General features: G+C 38.0%; 1 protein-coding gene across 1 annotated transcript in view; it reads left to right on the top strand.

Annotated features, from left to right (window-relative positions):
* Pde3a (phosphodiesterase 3A) overlaps positions 1-17,037 on the top strand; it is a 294,071-nt gene that overhangs the window by 254,059 nt on the left and 22,975 nt on the right. The window contains exons 6-9 of the mRNA XM_074075932.1: positions 4,262-4,475; positions 9,048-9,133; positions 11,481-11,635; positions 12,922-13,059. Of these exons, the coding sequence (XP_073932033.1) occupies positions 4,262-4,475; positions 9,048-9,133; positions 11,481-11,635; positions 12,922-13,059 (593 nt within the window). The remainder of the gene's footprint in view (positions 1-4,261; positions 4,476-9,047; positions 9,134-11,480; positions 11,636-12,921; positions 13,060-17,037) is intronic.

The following is a 17,037-nucleotide window of genomic DNA, read 5'->3' as shown; positions in this document are numbered from 1 at the left end:
CTCTAAGTCTATCGGCTGGCATATACTAACAGTTAGCTATGAAAAAGATCATTGTTCTCATAAATTGCCTTCAGAAAATACACTGTCAAGGGCAGAAATAGAGACAAGTTCCCAGGCTTTGAACTATTGTTAAGTTTTAAAAGTATGTGGTAGAAAACTGTCCCAAAACTCATAATTTGCCATAGGAATAGTTAAGAATCATTTGAAGGAGTGCTGATAGAGTTTCATTTTTTTCAAAGAAATAGCAATTAAGAACTTGATGTTATAGGTACCTAAACTGCTTTTGTTGAAAACCATGGATTCCTTACTTGGGCCCTTGAATTAACTAAAGGCAGGAGAAAAGCGTGACATCCCTGTCTCCATTTTCATCTGTCTTTGCTCTGAGGCATTCACCTTGCAGTCATCTTGGAGCCCAGGAAGGACAGGACTGATTGGTAACATCTTTACAAGGAGAGATGGAGGAAACTGCTCCCAAGGAAGGGAATAGCAGAGCCTCCTCAGGATCTATTACCCACCAGGCAACAGTGACTTGCTTATCCTGACCAGACAGCTTCCCTCAAGGGATTACAGCAATCAGTTCTCCAGAACCCTTTGATAATTATCAATCAGGCCACACTTTGACCAGGACTGTTTAATAATTATTCATATCTTTCGTTTCTGTCCTAAACTCTTTCTATTCAACCCTAACACTCATGTCCCTATACCAAAGATGGTCTAGGCGCTTACTTTTCCCCTTCTCATGGTGCCCTTGCTGCATAATACATCTCTCTTCTGTGCCCTTCAGTACAACTCATCTTTTATTTGGGTGTTTTGGGGTGAGTGGCCAGACCTAATATGTGGACCCCTGGAGTTTGGGCCTAGGGACTAAAAATGGTTTCATTGACTTGGGCCTGCAAAGTTCTTCACAGCCTGGCCCAGCAACCTCTCTGCCATGTTCCCTGCTCTTCTTTCTTCTCTCTGCTAAGCCTCCAACCACCAGTCCTCTGCCTCCCCCAGGCAAATATCCTCTTTCTGAAACATGCTTTGCCCAGACACCTCTCAGAATGTCATTCAGGCCACTGTTCAAATCTTACCTTCTAGAGACACCTTCTTAGACCATCTTATCTGAATAGAACTCGGTCCTCTGGCCCCTTCATCTGCATCACTTTTCTTCATATCACTTGAAGTCATGTGGGTTTTTCTTTCTGCTTTGTTTGTTTTAAGATTTTATTTTTCATATTATTTTTATTATCATATCGCTATACTGGAAGTGCATTGCAACATTTACAGAACTGCTTACAATATATCTTAATTAAATTCACCCCCTCCACCATCATTCTCCTTCATCTCCCTTTCCCCCATTCTTAGAACAGTTTAAACAGATCTCATACAGGACCACATAAAGACTTTAATTTCTCAGAGAAGCTTTAGATTCACAGCCAAAAATAAGAGGAAGGCACAGTAATTTCATATATATATGTGTGTGTATACATATATGTATACACACACACACACACATGAATCGTCTTCTTCTGTATTATCACTATTCCACACCAAAGTGGTACCTTTGACTTTAGTGATCCTTTAACCCTCAGATTCCAAAAGAACATCACAGATTTTGTAGAAAGGAGGAAGTCTACAGTTTATTTTTCTTGAGGTTATATACTTTTCTCTCTCAAGCCAACAGTGAGTCCCAAAGACTACCCCTAAATTCAGAAGTGCACTAAGAAGATCTGAAAAAGAATATAGGGAAAGCTGGTACATTCCTCACAGTTTATTACAGGGAAAGGGCACAGATTAAAACTAGCCCACAGAAAAGATACCTAGACAGAGTCCAGGAACATTCCACATGAAGCTACTGCTTGCCCTCTTCCCACCGAGTATGCATAGCATTACTGTCCTAGAAAATATTCTTTACTACACATACAGATAGAATAAGGGAACAATCTGTCATGACCCTTCTATTCCTTCAGATCTACAGAGGTATATATGAAAAGCTCTACTGTCACCTTCCTTAGGAACTATCAGACTACTTCTCTTCTGGTCATATTGCCACATTGGCATGCTGATGGTCTCTGTGATTTGCCAGAGGTTTTAGAATGTTTCAGTAGGGAAGTTATCACTGGCAAATGTGTAGCTCTTGATTATTGCATGGTATCATTTTCTCTATTAGATGCTTAAGATTTAGAACAAGAATTTTTATTTTGTTGCTTCTGTCTCTCACAAGAGTGGGAGCTCCATGAGAGATGGGAATTTGTTTTGATCACAAGTGCATCCCTGGAACATGACATACAATAAATATTTGTTAAGTGAATAAATCATTGAAATACTTAGTGCAAGCACCTTGGTAAATCTTCATACCAGGTTTTAGCTCCTTAAAGAGGACCTAGATTTTCTAAGATTGTCTTGAGTCTGTATCTGACTTTACCCCCAAATAGTCTAAATCAGACTAGCCCTTTGCAACCTTTTCTATATCAGAGCACATATCTGCTCTGTGACACACAGTGACTATGTGTGATAGAGACACACACAGTGTTATATAGTAGTAGAGAAATGAGAGGGGATATAGGGCTTGATGAAATTTTTATTTCCTTTATTTTATAAATTTATAATGAGAAAATCTAATTGTAAAATATTAGAGATAATATTAAAAATTGAGTGTATTCAGGAGCTCCCCAAAATATGTCCTTTCATTTTCATTGTAATTTACAACTATTAATCACAGCATACTTGTAACCTACTTGCTCCACACAATGATACATTGGTTGGGAAACAGCGTTAAAAATTCAGTGAACTTAGTTTTCTTTTGACTGGAGAGACTACACAAAGTGAAGGTTGTGCTGTATCTTTGGTGAGATAGCTAAATCTTTTAACAGACATGCCATGAAGAGCTAGACTGCCTAATAATATGGATTTTTCTACCCCTTCTGTTGTCTCTGGTAGAAGTTGTGGGCTAATAAACTCCATTCTACTAACAAAAGCTGGGTTTGCTCCATACTTTCCCATTTACTGTGACCTTGCCAAGGGTTTTTAACCTCTCTGGGTCTAAGTGATTCATTTTGTTAAGTATAAAGGCTGAGCTGATGTGTTGACCATGAATCAACAATGGAAATTTTAGGCAAAGGAGTCGGGGGTGGGCCGGGAGCTGCTTGCCACACTTAAGCAAAGGAAAATGAAATTTCTCATCTGTTAAAACAAAAGAAATAACAGTGCCAATAAGAAATCTACACAGAAAATCACAGAAACCCTTCAGCAAGCTTAATATTCCTTTCCATGGAGCAGAAAGTCTTTGGGTGTGACAAATCAAACTTTTGAAGGACCTGGACCTTGAATGCAAACTGTGCTCCAACCCAGCTGCCAGTTAACACTCATGATTCACACATTGTGAAGCTGGTGGTATAAGTTTCCCCAGTGGTGAGAGGTAGAAAAGACTTTGCATGATTTCATTTGCCCTGGAGTAAGATGACCAGCCATAAAAACATGAAAAACACCAGTAAGCAGATAGTGGTTCCAAACAATTTGTCAGGTTTTTCTGCTTTGTTTTCCAACTTCAAGTGCAGGCTGCCTTTTCTATGTTTGAGAAAGAGCAACTTCAAAAGATATCACCCTTGTCCTCCATTGTCAGTACTTTGAAATCTAAGCCACTGTCCAGTACAATTCTCAAAATGTAGACTAAACTCAGAGTTTGGCACCAGTATTCACATCTGCAACTGAAGCTGTAGACTTACTGCTTGATGGGAAATGGATCATATTTCATGCTTAAATGTTTTCTTCAAAAACAATTTTGATCAGGTTGCTGCTTTACATAAAAATGTACTTTTTCACCAAAAATGTGAGTGATTATTAGGCTGGTCACCTCCTCCAAATGTACCTTGCCTGCTGTACTGTTCCAGATATCAGTTCATGTTTAAAAAAAGAGCAAATTCTGTCCCTGCTGATATCTTCCCAAACACAACTGCTGTTTTCAAGTAAGAATGACAAAAAGCAAAACTGGGAGGAGAAAATAATATCCTTCTCCCCTTAAGTTGCTCTGGGACACAGTGGCTTTAACTTGACGTGCCAGCATTGTCACCGATATTTCATGATGACTCATTACTAGGCTTCATGCTGGGAGACACCCTAACCGCACACACGCTGCCTCCAGATGGTGCCATGTTGGGGACAGCAGGTACCAAGTTTTTGCCAAGTTCACAGGCTGAAATGCAATGTGGAGTTCCATGTTTGCATTGCGATGAGTGAAATAATAACTCTCTCTCTCTCTCTTTCTCTCTCTCTCTCTCAGGTGCCCTAGCTAAAATTTCACCCCTTTCATCACCCTGTTCCTCACCTCTCCAAGGCACTCCTGCCAACAGCCCGGTCAGCAAAATTTCATCAGTGCAGTTTCCAGAATCTGAAGATACAACTGCCAAACAAGGCCCGAGTTCTCACCGGCCCTTAACCTACACTCAGAGTGCTCCTGACCTGCCTCCTCAGAGCCTGCCTGTTGTATGTAGCAGGTAAGGATTGTGCATTGTTAACTGGAGTTTAATGATACATTATAATAATAGTTTTCTTCCTAGGAAAACCCATATCCATCCATACTTCTTTGTATCTGTGCCAAAGTAGTTAGCAATAAAATATAGGATAACATGACTTGTGTTGAGTAAACTCTAACAGAAACTTAATTTTCAGTTGTTCTTCATTAATAGAATGTTTATAGTCCATGCACACAGTACATTGGCACACAGCCAATCTTTGGAGATGATATAAAATAATTTGTTGTATGTGGTGGCTGCTTTAAAATTGTATCAAGTGGACTGGGTATGGTGGTGCATGCTTGTAATCTCATCCACTTGGGGGGTGGTGGCAGGACGACTGTGGTTTGAGACCTGCTCCAGGCAAAAAGCACAAGACCCTATCTGAAAATTAAACTAAAAGCAAAGAGGACTAGTGGTTTGGCTCAAGTGGTAGCGCACTTACTACTGAGTTCAAACAAAAAATAAAAACTTGTATTAGGTGATCTGATATAGTTTGATACTTTGTTGGAATGTTTAGACTTGATCACCTAGGAGTATTTTATATTGGCTTAAATGATCTTTTGCCTGAAGTTTACATTTCTCATTTTAACACTTTTAAAATGGACCGGTAACACATGGCACGTTATGCCTGGATTCACCTCATTCTCTGGTGCAGTTGAACAATTTGTGCTCTTCTGTCACATCAAAACATAATTACAGAGTGTTATTTATCACAGAGGATAAGAAAAAAGGACCTAGCATGTCTGGAGTAATTACTTTGCCAACTTGTCATCTCCCCACACTGGTTAGCATATTTTATGGCTTTCCAGTTATGGCTTCATCCTGAATAAGTGCTCTTAAAGCATTAAATATTTTTAAGTAGAAAAGAGTTGAGTATTTAAAATATAATCATGGCTCTGTCTTGTACAAAATGCTGTTTCTTTTCTAGGGTCGATGAAGATAACTATTTGAAGAAAATAAAAACATGTTAGTTTTCTAATATCAAATATAGGCTTCTATGACAGCTTTTTATTTATTTATAGTTTATGAATAAAATGAATCTGTTTTTTTATCAATATGTTCCATTTAACAACTTGCAGTGGATATTAAGTTTTGTAAATTTCATTTTATTCATGAATAAAATGAATCTTTTTTTTATCAATATGTTCCATTTAACAACTTGCAGTGGATATTAAGTTTTGTAAATTTCATTTTATTCATGAATAAAATGAATCTTTTTTTTATCAATATGTTCCATTTAACAACTTGCAGTGGATATTAAGTTTTGTAAATTTCATTTTATTCATAAACTATAAATAAATAAAAAGCTGTCATAGAAGCCTATATTTGATATTAGAAAACTAACATGTTTTTATTTTCTTCAAATAGTTATCTTCATCGACCCTAGAAAAGAAACAGCATTTTGTACAATTTATTCATAAATTATGTCTCAGTTTTCTGCCTCTGTGATACAACACCTGAGAAAAGTCAACATAAAGGAGAAAGGCTTCCTTTTGCTCACAGTTTCAGTCCATGGTTATTAATTTGTTCCTGTTGCTTTCGAAGCTGTGGCAAGGCAGAGCATCCTGGCGGGACGCAGGGCAAATGTCTCGTTTCATGGTGGCAAAGATGATGAGAGGATTTCCTGGAGTTCCAGCATCTCCTAACCCTCCCAATAGCCTAACTTCCTCCCAGGAGACCTCCCCTCTTAAAGACTCCACCCATCTCAGCTGCAGCGCAGGCTGGTGAACAAGTCTTGTCACAAAGGCACTTTTGGGGGACACTCCAGATCCAAACAATAATATCCTGCAAATTAAATGAATGCCACTTATTTTATAAACTTCACTTTTATTTCCTTTCTCTTTAAAAATATTTTTAAATAGAAAATCAATTTTGTTTGTTTGTCTGTTTAGCCAGGCCTAGAGTGAAAAAAATTTTTTTTTACTATCTAGATGTTGTTCTACTGCCCTCTCTATGACAGCTTTTTATTTAATTTATTTATTTTTTATTTTTATTTTATTTTATGTTTTTGTGGTACCAGAGGTTGAATCCAGGGCCTTTCCCGTGCCAGGCAAGTGGTCTGTCACTTGAGCTACACCACTGCATATTGTGTAATAAAAGGTCTAGGAAACGTGTCATGTTTCCTTCTGAGAGATCCATATCACACATCACTTCATCAACAGTTCGCAGAAGTCTGGGAAGTTCTGCTAAAAGAACACCTCTTGATTTTCTCTTCACCTAGTGTTTTCTGAATTTGACCACAGAGCCAGTTTCTTTAGGTCCACACTCTCTGATTGCATATGGACCTGAGGTTAGGCAGAACAAGATGGAGAAACCTTATTTTGTGGAGTATACCTGGGCCAAGATGAAGCCCACATTTAGGACATCTGCCTCCAGCCTTCCCAAGAGCTCTCCCACTCTAGACTCCAGACTACTTTAGCTGCCTAAAGAAAGGAGAGGCATGTCCAGTAAAGGTCTACCACTCCCATTGCTCTTCTCATCATGGCCTCTTGTGTGTGTGTGTGTGTGTGTGTTCTTAGCAGGAAGAATGTACTGGGATTTTTATAAAAGAGATTTCAGAGAAAAACAAGAGCATTTGAGTGTCTGCTTGTTCAGTGATGTTTATAAATCCAGTAGTGTGTGTTTTATTTGTTTGGGCTTCATAAATCCATAATTCAAACCAGGTTTTATTATTCCCTTCAAGGCAGCCACCCATGTAGGCACAGAGAGCGCCAAAAACACACGACTAATTATTGCGGTTTCCCTGCTGAACTCGAAGGGCTTGGCATGGAGTCCCAGACTCTTGGCTGTTGTAATGTATTTGCAGCAGCCTATTTTTTTGGCGAAGCAGTTGTTATATTTGAGCCCCTAATTTAAATAGTCCTTTTAGGTATTATCTTGCAATGAAAAATCTCCAAACTAATAAAGTCTCCTTCTACCAACTTTCATCTGGGAGTATAAGCCCAATTGTTAACATGGGCTTTCTTTTTTTCTTTTGCTTTTTTTTATCCTTTTGATTCCCTAGGGCAAAATGATAGAATGTCATCATTAGAAATAATTTGCGTGTGAAACTTTTCTATTTACATGTGAGGGTCAAAAACTAAACTTACTTGTATGAAGATATTGTCTAGTTGGAAAATGGTTTTTTCAACTGCACACACAGCAAAATTAAGAAAAAAAATGAAGTACTGAAGATATTAAACAATAAACCATTAATCACTTCTTTTTATTTTATAGTGGATAATCTGTAGTTAAATAATAAACAGACAAAAAATTCCTCTGAGACCCTTTATAAAATTAGGCAGAAGAAAAGAGCCCAGCAGTCAAATGCAGAATTAAAATCTAACCACGAAGTGTCTAAACAAGAGGAAAGAGAGAGAGGAGACAGTTTGAAACTTGACCAGGCTGTTGTGGGTTACTCTTTAATTTATAAAATAGTCAAGCTATTGAGAAAAAAAAAATTCTACATTCTGCAGTCATCTCTGCTAAGGTATGACTGCTCATTGCCCAGGTGTCATCAGTTTCCTTGGTTGCCCACAGAGCCTCAATGGCCCACTTTTTCTCAGTCGGCATTGCATCCAGTCAATTGTACATCCACCCTTCACCAAATGTCCCTCTCCTTTGGTCCTTTCCTTAGGGCTTCCCCACATGACTGATCAATCTAAAAAATAACTCATTTTTATCTTTGGCAAAAGCTACAACTAATATATGATCATTTTGTCTTAGCCTAGTTTGTCTTTTCTTAAAGATCTGCTTGGACATAAAATGTCTTAGCTCAAAAGAAATAAATCTAATGATAAGGTATTCTCCAAAAAATGTAACACAATTTTCCCAACACTTTCACCTCAAATAAGTTATAAACTATGGAGGAAGAGAATGCGAGTCAAACGTAATTTCTAAAACCTTCTATTGACCATTCTCTCATTAAAAAAGAAGGAAAGTATCTCTCAGCATCCATGTGTAAAACAAAATGAATTTTTCCCATGAGACAAATAAGCAGAAGGCAAAAATATTTTATTATACTTGTTCATATGGTTTGAATATTAAATGCTCCCCCTAAGCTTAGGTGCTGAAGACTTGCTCCTCAGTGCAGCCCTCTGAGGTGGGCCTATTGGGAAGTGATCAGATCTTGAAAGCTCTGACCTAGATAATGTATTAATCCACTGGTGGATTCATAATTTGATGGCATTATTGGGAGGGTCCTGGTTGAAGGATGTAGATCACTGGGGATGTGCTCTTGGAGGATATACCTTACCCTGGTCCCTTCCCCATCCTTTCTGATTCCCATCCACCATGATGTAAGCAATCTCCTCTGCCCCACACTCCCACTGCCATGAAACCTTGCTCAGGCCCAAAGCAATGTAGTCAGCTGACGGTTAACTGAAACTTCTGAATCTGTGAACAAAATAAATCTTTCCACCTCAAGTTGTTTATCTCAGGTGTTTGTGTCACAGAGATGAAAAGACTAATCCACACAGAAAATTGTCTATCTTAATGTATACAAAGATGGAACATGCCTTTGAGTATTTGAAAAGAAAAGCGTGTGCTCATGGCTGTTCTGTTATTTCTCAGCTGTGGCAGACCGTACTCCCAAGGGAATCCTGCTGACGGGCCCCTGGAGAGAAGTGGTACAGCTACTCGAGCACCAAGCAGAACAGGTAATTCATATTTTGGATTCTGTCTCTCAAAATAGAAACTATTTTCCTTCATCTTTTTCCTAAGAAGGTAATCCAATCCATATTCCTGATTTTCTTAAATCTGTAAATTTAGAAGTACTATGTATTCATGTACAAAAATGGAACACTGAGACCTGTTAAAAACTATTCAATAAAAGGGGTGAAGGGGGACAGAGGAGAAAGATGGAGGGGGTGAATGTAACTAAGATATATTGTAAGCACTTTTGTAAAGTACCCCCCAGTACAACAATGATGATGCCAAGGAAGGAAGGAAGGAAGGAAGGAAAGAAGGAAAGAAGGAAGGGAGGGAGGAAGGGAGAGAAGGAAGGCAAAGAAAGAAGGGAGAGAAGGAAAGGAGAGAGAGAAGGAAGGAAGGATGGGAGAGAGAGGAAGGGAGGGAAGAAGGGAGGAAGGAAGGAGAGAGGGACAGAGGAAAGCAGAGAGGGAAGGAAGAATGGAGGGACAAATTTAAAATTAGCCGTAACTCTACTGTGAGGACTTAATCATGGTAATGTTTTGGTGCAGCGGTGTTCAACATGTATGCAGGTATATTTTTTTAAAAATGAGGGACCATTTTATATAATCACCAACTGCATAAAATGCTATTTCATCATGCTGCTTTGTACATCAGAGGGTCGTCCACTTCAGTGTACTCTCTAGAGATCAACATTGCAGACCCTAGAATGACTCTGCTTATATCACCATAAACTTAGCATAGTCTAGGTGGAGAAGCAGTGATGTGGAGAAGTTAAGGTCACGAGTGTTGCATCCTGATTGACACTCTGATTCTGCTACCTGTTTGCCTGTAATCTGAACCTCTGTGTCTTTGTTCTTTCACTTATAAATGCTAGAATAATAGTAGTAGCTACCATGGAAGATTATTCCAAGGATTAAGTTCTTAGAGCATGTAAAGCATTTGCTACTGTATTGTCTGAGTCACTATAAGTAGGTACCTTTTGCTATTACTATACTGTTTGTGTTGATACAGCCCCAGAGACTTGCTTCTGTTATGCTGAAAGTACACAATGCAGTAAAGAAAGAATCTGGCCTCTGTAGATTTTAGGGTGATAGAGCTACCTAATAATAACTATCTGCTTTAGCATTTCTTGGAAGACTTCCAATAAATATTGACCGAGATAGCTTTTGTGTGAGAATATTGTGTCATGGCAATATACAAAGGGCAAGGAATATGACAAGGAAAGGTCAAAGGAGAATTCCCTGTGCCATCATCTGTCAGTGCAGCCTTCTAAAGCCTTGGCATGTCACCCTCTGGTTTCTTGATCTTCGCTCATTTTATTGGGGCTGATAGCATAAGGGGAATATTTCACTGCTGTGGTCTCAGGTAGCACTAAGTGACCCTTGAGTGTGGCTTCTTCATTTTACCTGTGGATTCCAGAATCCACAGGATTCCAGTTTCTAAAGAAAACGATACTTCAAAAGTAAAAAGAATAGGAACTACAGTCAAACTTCCTGATTTCAAATTCTAGTGGCAGCACTTACTGGCTATGTGTCTTTGGGCAATTTACCAATCCTTCCTATGCCTCCATTTGCATCTGCAAAGTAAAGATGGTAATTAATATAAGTAGCACCTGCTTCTTAGGACTACTGAGAGCATTAAACTGTTAGTACAAATAGCAGGATCCAATAGCTCATCCTGGGCTGGCTTTGCACGGCAGTCCTCCTGATCACTGCCTCCTGAGTAGCTAGGATTACAGGCGTGAGCCACTGGCACCCAGCTCTGAGACTCTTCTTATTCTTTAGACTTAGCTTTTTCCTTTTGATAGTTTGTTGTTGAGTTAGCACAATTTACTTCTGGCCAGAATGGGAGACAGTGAAGGGGGCAGATGAGGAAGGACATCATAGACTGCTAAGGAAGTAGTTAGATACATAGGTCTGCCCCATACTCTTAGGCATACCTGTCACATACTGTTCTGTAGATCACTTCTTTGTGTCAACTTAATTTCTCCTACCACGTGTGGCCATTCTAGAATTAGTGTGTTAGTCAGCTCAGTAGTAGCTAAATGTACTGGGAGAATAACAGAGGAAACAGAAGTAGAAAGTCATAGGATTTTTAAAAATTAAAAGCTACCGATCTAAAAAGTCTTATTGAGGGATTACTGATTGCCACATAAGTCATGCATCGTGATTCACATCTGTTTATCGGGTTTAGAAATGTATGCTTTCCTCACCCTGTAATCCTACAAACCTGGTGTGTAAGCACATGAAAGCAATATTTCTCTAAACACTAGGGTGATAAGTTTCAGGAGAATTTGGTGTTTGAGACTTCCCCCTAGTGCAGGTCTCATGATAGGCTGTTCTCTGATTGTAGATGACACCGCCCAAGTTACGTCTGATTATGAAACCAATAACAACAGTGACAGCAGTGACATTGTGCAGAATGAAGATGAGGTGGAGTGCCCAAGAGAGCCACTGAGGAAAGTGTCAACCTGTGGCACCTATGGTCCTGAGGATGTGATGTTCCTGGTAGGTCGTCCCATATCTCCTCACTCACTCACTGACTTGAGGAACTGGCTTCTGTTATGGAGACTGGCGTGGAAATAGATTCTCAGATCTGTAGCTATATAGATAGAGCCACTTGGATCCCACATTTGTTGCCGCCCTACCTATGCATTATTATGATTTTTTTCTCTATCCAAAACTTACTAACCCCCCACGGTCCTATTATTTGCTGATGAAAATTATAAGTATTTATCTTTATAAATGATTACACATATTTCTTAACCAATCAAGAAGTAAATATGCATATGAAAAATGAACTTTGTCATTATGTTAAATAATATTTACTAAAGAAAGAAGAGGAAACTTTCTAAAGCATCTCTTGTTTTGTCTTTGTCATTCCTAGATTTAGAAAGGGAGTCAGTATTGATTTTCTAACTTAGGCAAGGTTATAGCAATACTTGCTAAATACTAAAATACCTGTTAAAGGTGACTTATTTTGAGCATGAAAGGATCCACATAAAGAGCTTGTGCACATTCAAGTCAGGTTAATTTGATTAGCAAATGGCAGAAAATAGTTGACTGTCATGGGATGATCAATTGCTACTGGTATTATTTTTACTGTATTTTGTCAGTTGTACTTTTACATCAAAAATTTTCAGATAAAATAATTTCTATCCTTATCTTCATTATCTTTCTTTAAAGTGTTTTTTTGTGGAATGGGGTAAATGTACAGTTAAGATTCTCCTGATTTGGGACCATTTTTAACATGTGTGTCAATAAACAGTAGGTTACATGAATTAAATGAAATTCCTGAAAAATGTGACAGCTGTTGTCTACAGGATTAATGCTGATTAATGTTAATATATAAATTCAGTCAGTCAAAGTAGGGGTGACTGTTTCTCTAATGCTCCTGAATTCCAATAGAAACCAAGGACCCGATTCCAGAGAAGTTTACATAAATGTGAAAGAATGAGTTTGCATATAACTTCACAACATTCTGAAGTCCTTCCTTGAGTCTTTATCAAAGAACCTGGCAATAGACCCAAAGAAGTTATATTAATGTCTGGAAGAGAACCCATGTTCTGCTGGAGTGTGAACCAGGAACAGATAGCATCTAACCACACAAAGTCTGAAGCTACATTAGCTCCTAAAGCTACTGTCTTGTTCATCTTGATATTTTTTTTAAGAGTCACCCTGGAGTTTTAAGTCATTTATTTCAGATAGTCACAGTTGTTAATTGGATTTACCAAAGCATGAATTGTTTTGTAGAAAACCCACCTGTCCTTAAAATATTTTAATCTCCATTGCAGGACAAGCCAATTCTTGCCCCTGACCCTCTTGTCATGGACAACCTGGACTCAATTATGGAGCAGCTAAATACGTGGAATTTTCCAATTTTTGACTTAGTGGAAAATATAGGAAGAAAATGTGGTCGTATTCTTAGCCAGGTAAGGAATGCATTCACTCCTTACATTTGACCATACACATAACCTCAAAAGTGGGCAAAGTAGTCCTCAGTTGCTGAAAGCTCTCTGTGTTTGTGGCACCTCTGGATAGATGTTGCTCAGAAAAAAAAAAATCTTAGCATGTGACCTTCTATAGATTCAAAGGCAGTGGGTTAACAAGAGAAAATAAGACAAAAGTATTCTGTAACTAAAGTATTTCATAATTTTTAAGACAAAATTTGGGAAGGGCAGGGGTACAAAAGTCTGATGGACAAATGAGCTAAAATTCATAGAATCAAGCAAAAGAAAAACTGTCACAAATCCCAAAAGGAAACTGCCTACACATAAATTTTGAATTACTCTGTGTAATTATTCCAGTAACTATTGTTTCAACTTCTTAATCTAACAATGCTTACACCTCATGAAAAATAAGATTTTGTGCAAAAATAAGTTTCTCCCTCAGTGCTGTGAGGAACATATCAAATATAGTTCTGTGTGTTTGAAAATGAAAGCCACTTTTATTTATCACAAGAAATATAGAATGAGTACCATTGCTACATAGCAGACCTGTCAGTATTGTTTTCTTTAAGCTAGACTACTTTCAAGGTGTCCCAAATAAAGAAATGCTTGTTTGAGGGAGAAAGAAAACATAAGGAAATTAAGAATTTGAACATGTCTGTTTCATAAAAATGAAATAAAACAAAATGATGTGATTTTCTGTATTACTGAATACATAAAAAATATACACAATTAAAGGCATTGCTGTAATATTTTATCAGCTTATTTTAAAATATAGATGTGGGTAAATATTGCAGCAGAGAGACCGAAGACTGCCAAACTTGGTAATGTAAGACTTAAGTGAAATCAGTACCCAACCTGGATTTATTAGGCCATTAACACTTTTTTGCTAAACTCTAGAAATCACTGAAATTACTTATTTCCACTTCTTACGTCAGACACCAGTTTTCTCAGACTTCTCAATAAGTATCTAAGTGTGGAACTTCTGAGTGCAAATCCCAATCCATGAAGGTTTGAAGGGAGAGGACAGAGGGCCTTTCCTGTAGTGTTCAATAGCACAGACTAGTCTGATCTTCAAGAAGAGAAAAACATCCTTGCCCTATAGAAATTTTCAGTCTTGAAGGAGATTGGTACTGTGGAAATTACAGCAGATCAATGGGGTACATGCAAAGTGGTTGATCAAGTGGGCACCAGTGGCTCACACCTGCAATCCTAGCTATTCAGGAGGCAGAAATTGGGAAGATCACGGTTCAAAGCCTACCCAGCCAAATAGTTCAAGAAATCCTATATCAAAAATACCCAAAACAAAAAGGCTGGTGGTGTTCAAGAAGTAGGTAGCTGCCTAGCAAGCATGAGGCCCTGAGTTCAAGACCCAGTACTAAAAAAAAAAAAGGTAGATCAAGGAGGTATGCTAAAATTATTGATGGATTATGCAGCACAAAATAGTCTATATGCCATCATTGCCTCTGGTAGACTATTTTGACCGTGAACATGCAACCCTTCACTTTTATATGCACTTGAAAGTCCCATTCATCAACTCTTCCTTTCTCCTCAGTTCTAGGCAATGTCTTTTATGCGCTCTGATATTCAGGACAGGTTCAAGGGCAGCCACTTTATCCAGTCTACCTTAGCCTTCTAACTTAGGTCTCTTCCTGGAAGGTTGTGAATCCCTTTCTCTGAAACCCATTGCAGACTATGACTCTGAGGAAACAGATCATCCTTGAAAATAAGCCTCTCCTGTTGCCACATGTGACTTAGGACCTCATCTTTCTCTTCCTTTGCTGGAGAGTGCGTTCTCTGTTGTGGAGAGAAAACACATCATTTTATGTGCTATCTGAGTTACAGACTCCCCCAGACGTTTTCATTTTCATAGTAACTTTGCTGCAGATATTTTCTTTAAATCTCTGTTTTGCAGAATAAGAAACTTAGCCTTGGAAGAAAATACACTTTAAGAAAGTGCGTTTTTCTTTTAAAGTCATAGAGTCAATTTCAGACCTAGAATTCAAATATAGGTTTCGTCTCAGAAACCTAAGCTTCATGTAATCAACTGCTTCTCAGGAACCTATAAAACAAGTTTACTTTTTTCTATCTTCAAACTTTCAAATGCAAAGTGTGACCAAATGGAAAAGTGGTCATTGTAACAGTCACTTTTACAGTATGAGTGACATGTGCCAAATACCATGGCAGGTATCTGATTCACGTGGAAACTCTCAGAACAGAGGACACGAAAGGTTCAAATGTGGACAGCATTGCCCAAAGTGTTTTCTGTTTTTGTGGTCCTGATGACTGAACCCAGGACTTTAAGCATGTGCTCTTCTATCACCTGTGTCTCCAGCTTCACAAAACGTTTTCTACAAGTCAGAGATACCAGTGTACATTAGAGAGATTAGGGTCAATTTTTCAGAAAAATTATTTTCTGAAATAATTCTATCTCCATGTATGAGTAACACATTACTGCAAGATCCTTGTCAGTCATCATTTTCAAAACATTGAACTTGGAGGACATGTAGCTTCATTTGCCTTTCTAAGCAGAATGTTGGTTTTTTCCCTTTGATTTGAGTTTACAAGGGCCAAAAATCATGAAATTTTGATGATGGAAAAGGGTTTTTTTCCTCCCTTTAGTGAGATGTTAGGACAGCTGAAATGAATTACCATGGACATTCCAAGAAATCACCTTTTGGCTGGGACTATTGGAGAAAAAGTCTCACTTCAAAAGATTTTTAAAGAGATTGTATGTGTGATGCAAACCACCTTTCAACCTTCATGTACTGCTTGCCTTTGATGATTATCAACTTGCTTTAACAAATTTAAAAGGACAGCTTTCAGATTTTGAAATAGTGTTGACTCTTTTCAGTGAACAGTGTTTACCCAGTTACTAATCGTCCTTTTTTATGAGTTTGAAATTACCAAATGTAAAATTATGATGGGAGGTTGAACTCACCAGCTACTTGATGAAAATGCTTCTTTTAAAATCAAACTCTAAAATATCCTGTTGTCTTAATTCTTCAGTTCATCTTTGAAATGCTTTAAGAGAATCATAGCTATTTGCAGTCCTGATAGTGTTGGTTTCCAAATTGTGGTAGTGAGATATATTTGAAGCTGTTAGGAGCATAAGATCTGAAACCAAAATTTGTGGTTTGAATTCTGGGTCTGGTAGCTATCATCTGGATGGTCTTAGACAACTCACTCAACCTCTCTGTGCCTTACTTTCCTCTGCGTTCAGATATTATTTTCAGATATCTCATAAGGTGTTGTGAGAATTAATGATACATAAGTAATTATTAGACCAACAATGTTTAGAGCAAGCATCTCATTTAATGCTGTGTGTGCAGCATCTTCAATTACTGTTGTTGTTTTTATTATTATAGTAGTAGCATGCATAGTTAAAGCCTTTAGGTACTTATAAGCAAGAACTCAAATATTGTCTAAAGCAATGGTAGATAAGTGAAAGAAACAATAGCTCTTGAAATATGATACAATACAAACCACAAACTTCCTGATACATTTTGAAAAAGAGAAAAGGAAAAAAGTTAAATATACTTGTCTTTCCAAGTGAAGAAAAATAAATAGAAGTTGAGGCAAAGATATTATACCATCCATTTTTCAACCTTCAACCAGGATGCTCCCTTTTAAAATTCAGACAATGAAGTGATTTCCTTCCTCCAGTCTCTTCCCTGACTATGAGTATCATGGTTCTGGCTCTCAAACTCCAAGTCTGCCTCCACCCCAGTGTAGGGCTTTCCTTCTTTTACTTTTGACTCATTCAGTTTGTTTAACCCACATCACCCTTTCCGTTTCTGCCCTCCACAGCTGGGTAATAAACTTTGTAAAGAAAATAATTTTTATTTTGGGGTGTGTGTGTGTGTGTGTGTGTGTGTGTGTGTGTGTGTAGGGATATAGGCTCATTGTATAGAAAATTGTCTGGCACATTATACACATTAAATAAATACATGTTGAATGAAT

Source organism: Castor canadensis, chromosome 6, assembly GCF_047511655.1.
Source record: "Castor canadensis chromosome 6, mCasCan1.hap1v2, whole genome shotgun sequence".
Lineage (NCBI taxonomy): Eukaryota > Metazoa > Chordata > Mammalia > Rodentia > Castoridae > Castor > Castor canadensis.
The sequence above is the reverse complement of the archived record's forward strand: the minus strand, read 5'-3'. Positions and strand labels throughout refer to the sequence as shown.